The 6586-nt window shown below is 42.8% G+C and overlaps 1 protein-coding gene across 1 annotated transcript; it reads left to right on the forward strand.

Annotated features, from left to right (window-relative positions):
• Positions 1-999: 999 nt before the first annotated feature.
• GDF2 (growth differentiation factor 2) lies at positions 1000-4299 on the forward strand. Its single transcript, XM_006902051.1, has 2 exons — positions 1000-1345; positions 3359-4299. The coding sequence occupies exons 1-2, from the start codon at positions 1000-1002 to the stop codon at positions 4297-4299; spliced, it is 1287 nt and encodes a 428-aa protein (XP_006902113.1).
• The last annotated feature ends 2287 nt before the right edge of the window (positions 4300-6586 follow it).

Genomic DNA, 6586 nt, shown 5'->3' on the forward strand with positions numbered 1-6586 from the left:
CAGAATGCACCCTGATGTCCACTCCACTGACATCAGAGTCCTCTAGGGATAGCACCAGCTGGCCTCAGTGACTTTGTGAAACTCCTACATAATAGGACAGTGTCCCTCTTGTAGCTCTTAGCTCAGACCTGAGGACAGAGATATGGCCCAACACACCATCCTACCTGCTGTAGATTGCTGTGTTCCTTGTGCTAATTGCCATCATATTTTAAGCTCAATATATCTTCTAAATTTTTACACTGTCTCCTGAAATGAGTATTATGAACCTCAATTTCCAGATAAGTAACTGAAGCCCAAAGAGAATGCGTGGTTTACTGACTCCCAGGCATTTACGTCCACATTAAAATATAGATGCATTTTCATGCCTCATCTCTAGTGCTCAATAACTTGTCTAACAAATGAGAAACTGAGGCAGGAGCAGTGGAGTTAGTAAGACAAGCTTGACACTCTAGGGCAGACCTTTTCCCAGGATCTACATTCTTTCCCAGCTGACTTGAAGTCTTTCTGAGTGTTTTGTTGTGGCTTCCATATTTGGAGGACGTTTATATTGTCTGTTTCCTGGATTCTTAACGTTTCCATGGCCCAGGAGATGGAACATACATATATCACCCTGTCTCCAGATTCTTGCGAGCCAAGCTGGCTCATAGGAAATGAGAATCAATCCTAATTTGGGGTCAATGACCCAAATGAGAATGTGGCTGCTCAGTGTGCACTGCCCTTCCCACAAGCCCTCTGTGTTTGTCAGATGTTTATAGAGCCTTCATTAACAGAAAGCTTCATTAGATAAGGGGTATGAGTATGACAGTAGAGCCAGATAAGTACTTGGAGGACACAGGATTGCCTGTGGTGAGAGCCTGAGAACAGATGCCTCCAGAGGACTGAGACTGCAGAGTAATGTGGGTCCGCTCCCCCAAGACTGCTCCCTGTGCCCATTAGACCACTACTGCCCCTGAGCCCACAGTCCCTAGTCCAGTGAGAGCACCAGATCACCTTCCCAGAATGAGCACTATGGCTCTGTGGGGAGTTTTGCTCCTGTTCTCCCTCTTGGCTTGCTCCCTACAAGCAAAGCCACTGGAGAGCTGGGGGCATGTGTCTACTGGAGGCAATGCCCACACCATGCTAGAAGAGTCACAGAGGAACCAGAATGAGAACGCCTTTGACTTGAAGATGTTTCTGGAGAACATGAAGGTGGACTTCCTGCGCAGCCTCAGACTGAGTGGTGTCCCTTCCCAAAACAAAACCAGAGTGGAGCCACCACAGTACATGATCGACTTATACAACAGGTACATCACTAACAAGTCATCCATCCCAGCCTCCAACATCGTGCGGAGCTTCAGTGTGGAAGGTAGTGTTGACTGGGGAGGGACTCATGGGTCTGTGGTCCAATACAGTGGCTCTATCCAAAATACTGGCAGCTAGCCACACTATAGGTTCAAAATAACCTAATTAAAGTTAAATCAAGTTTAAAGTTTGGTTCTTTCATTGCTCTAGCTACAGCTCAAGTACTCTGTGGTCATGTTTGGCTTATGCTATTGTATAAGACAATATATATTCTAGGACATTTGCTATCACTGTAGAGTTTTCGTGGAAGGTGCTACTCTACAGTGTCCTCCTTCATAGGACCCAGTGCCACAGTTAATATAGTCGATGCTCAAGGAGTGCTCACTCTTGTTCTGTGGTCCCTTTCCTATCTTTCTCCCATTATTCTCCCTTTTTCTCTCTCCTCTTCCTTACTCTAATCAAAAGCCCTTTGCTCCCTCACCCATCCCATCTCACTCCCTTTTTTTTCTCTTCCCTCCTTTCTTCTCCATTCTCTTCCTGTCCCTCACCACTTAGAAACAGAAATTTGTTTAGCCTTCAACTGATATGCTTCCAGATTTTGTAAGAATCTTTGGAAGAAGTAAGAGAATTTCTATCTTATGAAAAGGGTTTTGAATTAGAATAAAATCCTTTCAGAAAAAAATCTTTCAGATAACTTAAATAACATAATATTCCTGATTTAAAGGAAAAGAAGTTGCCTAACACTCACTAAGTTGCCTTACTGATTTTCCTAAAGAGACCTCTGATACTTACAGATCACTGGAGGAACTTGCCAAAGGTCACACAGATACTTGGATTTTGACCTATCTCACAGCAAGCCTCTCCCATCTGCTGAGTCTCCCTCAGAGCAGTCAGGAGTTCAGGGAATGTCTCTCCTAGGCTTGGAAACTGAGTGCAAAGGCAGCCCTTATTGAGCTTTAACAGTATTAATATGTAATCCTCAGAGCATATGCTCCCACTATGTGTTGTAATACAAATGAAAATCCAATAGGGCATTATTTTCTTATTGTATAGAAAAATAGAAAAAATCTACATAATGCTACCAACACAGAGGGTGAATCTGTGACCTCAGCTTTAGAAGTGGGTCCTCTTTGGATGTCTGTATTCTGGACATTAAAATCTTAGAGGGTAGCCTTTTGGAGCCACCTAGTGGTAGTCAGGCCACGTGTGCAAGTCCAGGAAGCACTGGCTGGCCCTAGCACAGTCTGGACCAGCACTCTTGTAGATGCTTATTCCCTACACACATCAGAATGTCACCCATGAAGGAGATAATATTTTCCTAAGTGTCCACTGTCATTCAAAAGCCATTTTCAAGAAATTTCCATGTCAAAGGCACTTGAAGTAACTATTGTACTATTCATAGACTCAAATTATTAAAATATCCAATGATTCAATGTGTGGAGATCAAATGGTATATTAACTCCAAGTGGATAAAAACCACATATTTTGGGAGGGGTGGGAATGGGGTGCATGCTTGGAGAAGAAATAGACAAAACTACTCACTGAGCTCTGCCAGAAGCCAGGTATTGTGTTGAGTAAATCTCATGTGCCATCTCAACCCTACCAGACTCATATTAAGAGTTATACTAGCCCTTCGAGGCAGATAGAAAGAGCTCATTTTAGACAGGTAGACTGTGGCTTAGAACTATTCACGACTTCTTATTAATCACAAGTCTTAAAAGAAATGGAGTCAAGATTGGCCCTTCATTTGGCTAGATAACAAAGCATACTGGGTTTTCACAACAGTCCTTGGTCATATTGACACAAAGGTCTGGCACATAATAGGTGTTGAATAAACAGTTGAGCTGTGAAGCCTAGTTTGAGGAATTTTTCATCTCTGATTTCCATTGGAAAACTTTCAGTGTATCTTTTGAAATGATCTTATAATTTAAGGGATTAAGAGAATTCAAATAGAAACTTAATGCAAACAAAAAATACCCTGCTGGATCCCCATTCATAAAAATAATGAAATCTGGCTTTGGTGTCATGACAATGGACACTCTGAGGAGACTCCTATCACTATGTATTTGCATTTCAGATGCTGTCTCTATGACTGCCACAGAAGACTTCCCATTTCAAAAACACATATTGCTCTTCAACATCTCCATCCCCAGACATGAGCTGATCACCAGGGCTGAGCTCCGCCTCTATATCTCCTGTCAAAATCACGAAGACTCCTCTCATGAGCTGAAAGGAAGCATGGCTATTTATGATATTATTGAGCGAGCAGATTCCTGGGATTGTTCCATGAGAATGAAGACATTTCTCGTATCCCAGGACATTCGGGATCAGGGATGGGAGACCTTTGAAGTCTCCAGTGCAGTGAAGCGGTGGGTCAGGGAAGACTCCACTAAGAGCAAAAATAAACTGGAAGTGTTGGTGGAAAGTCACAGGAAAGGCTGTGACAAGCTGGACATTAGCGTCCCCCCGGGTTCCAGAAACTTGCCCTTCTTTGTCGTCTTCTCCAATGACCGAAGCAATGGCACAAAGGAGACCAAACTGGAGCTCAGGGAGATGATTGGTCATGAGCAGGACAGCATGTTCAAGAAGTCCAAGAGCAATCCAAAGGAAAAAGGAGAGGGAAAAATTGATGAGGAGAAAATGGATGGCCACATGGCCACAAGACCTTTAGCCAGACAGAAAAGGAGTGCTGGTGCCAGCAGCCACTGTCAGAAAACCTCATTGCGGGTAAACTTTGAAGACATTGGCTGGGACAACTGGATTATTGCACCTAAGGAGTATGATGCATATGAGTGTAAAGGCGGTTGCTTTTCCCCCCTTGCTGATGATGTTACTCCAACAAAACATGCTATTGTGCAGACCTTGGTGCATCTCAAGTTCCCCACGAAAGTTGGTAAGGCCTGCTGTGTACCTACCAAGTTGAGCCCCATCTCCATCCTCTACAAAGATGACATGGGCATCCCTACCTTGAAGTACCACTATGAAGGAATGAGTGTGGCAGAGTGTGGGTGTAGATAATGCCTGCAATATTCTAGAATGGTTTTGATTGAGCTGGGATGAGGAAACCAGGGCTGGGGAGGAAGTTCTGAATGAGAGATTCTGTATCATGTCTGATGGGAATTGGGTCAATCAGCGTGCCAGTCTGGACAAAGGAAGAAAGTGCCACATCTACAATGCAAAGTTTAATCTCCTTATCATAATTCCCACCCTACACTATTGGTTTCAATTTCAGGACAAGATGTTGGTAAATGGACGTGGAGATTTGAGCTTCTGTGGGTTGTTAGAGTAGAAGTGGAGATGATGAAAGGTGACAAAAGAAATGTAGAGTGAGCAGAAAATTGAGCAGGAATGAGCTAGGATTGCATGAGAGATAAATGACATGCTTATGTAAACATGGAGTTGAAGGCTATGTAAGTGTTTTAAGAAAATTAAAGGAGTTTGGAAGAAATAGGCATACATGAATTATTTCAGGGAGTGAAAGGGAAAGAAATTAATATATGTTTTATGCTTGTCATTTCACGTATTTCCCACAACCTGATGAGATTTTCAGTATGATTTCCAACTTCTAGTATACAAATGAAGAAACAAAGTTTCCAGCCCACCCTTGCTGGAATCCAAACTCAAGACCTACCCGTATGTGTATGACAGTTCAGCATGCCACTTTGTTGCTAAAGAACAAGCATTTGGAGGCATGTGAGTGTTGAGGCAAGGTAGGACTGAAGTCCAGCTGGGATGCCCTAATATGTGCTGGACTGAACATTATGACCAGTTAATATGCTCACAGCCTAATCCTTGCTGTAATCCAGTAGCTAAATAGTTCTCATATCACCAAAAGCCACTGCAAACAACCCAAAATGCAAACTGCGGAAAAGAAAGGTTCTGGGTCACAATACTGTAAGCTACAGTGCACTCTAGTACTGAAGTTCTGTGTCCAGCTGCTTCCATGGGCTACCCTGTATGTCAGGAGACATTCACTAGTCATGAACTTGAGGAGAGGAGCACACTTCGTCTTGAGAGATGAGCTGCCTACAGAGGATCCTTCTCTATCTCCTTATCCTGCATCACAAGCTCAATCAACAAACACCCTGGGCTTCCCTACTGCAAGGACTCTAAAAGGAGATAGGGACTAGATTCAGATTTGTTTAAATAAATGTGTGGAAGACATCTTGTCCTTGTTTATATATTTGTAGTGTCCCTATTTACACCCCTTGATGGTATGTCCATGTGCAAGTAATAAGACAGATGTCTAACCTTCTTAAGTGAGGGCTTCCCAGCCTGCAATCTTGTCTGAAGCATGTTCTTTCTGTGCATGTGGGGTTTCTTGAGTAAGTCATGTCAAAATATCTGTCCCAGTCTTTGCCCTACTTGTGCTATGGTGGCTTAGTGGAGGAATTACACTATCACATAAAGGTATAAGGTTTAAATCCACCAGTTGCACCACAGAAGAAAGATAGGTCAACACCTCTTGTGCCATTTACTGCCTTCAAAAACCCACTGCCTTTGAAAACCCATGGGATCAACTATGAGTTGATTCCAATTCAACAGTGCACAACAATAACAACAGCCCTTATCCTTAGCTTGGACATGGGATCAGGCTTAACTTCCGTGGGCCCCAGTGGAGAGAAATGCTTTCTCTGTCTTTCATCCTCTCCTCTGACTCTTTTGACAACTCATGAAAGAGTGAGAAAGACTCTAGAAAATGATGAATATTCCATCCAGTGCCTTCTGATGGCTGGCCAGAGCAGAACACATGGGAGGCTTAGAGAGACCTGAACCATTTCCATTGACTGAAATTTCCAGTTCTATATATATGTAGAAAGAGAGAGAGTTAAAATTCCTTCACTGTTGTTGTTAGGCACCCTCGAGTTGAGTGCTACTCATAATAACCCTATGAACAAAATATCTGAACCTTATTCTATCTTGTGCCATCCTCACACTTTCTGAAACACAAGGACCCATTGAAGCAGTGATCCCATCAATCCACATGGTCAAGGGTCTTCCTTTCCTTTGTTGACCCTCTACCCTTCCTAAGATCATGTCTTTCTCCAAGGCATAGCCCCTCCTAACAACATGCCCAAAGTATGTGAGATGAAGCCTGCAAAGAGTACTCTGGCTGTACCCTCTCCAAGACATATCTGTTTGTTCTTATGACTGTCCATGGAATGTTGAGTTAGTTCTTTTCTCCAACACCACATCTCTAAGGCTTCTTCTATCTTCCTTATTCAATTTATATATATATAAAATTTGTGTAGTTTATTAAGCAATTAAAAAATATATATTGGCTTGTTAGCTTTTCACCACATTC

This window comes from Elephantulus edwardii, unplaced genomic scaffold (assembly GCF_000299155.1).
Source record: "Elephantulus edwardii isolate Elephantulus edwardi_28Jun2011 unplaced genomic scaffold, EleEdw1.0 scaffold00362, whole genome shotgun sequence".
Lineage (NCBI taxonomy): Eukaryota > Metazoa > Chordata > Mammalia > Macroscelidea > Macroscelididae > Elephantulus > Elephantulus edwardii.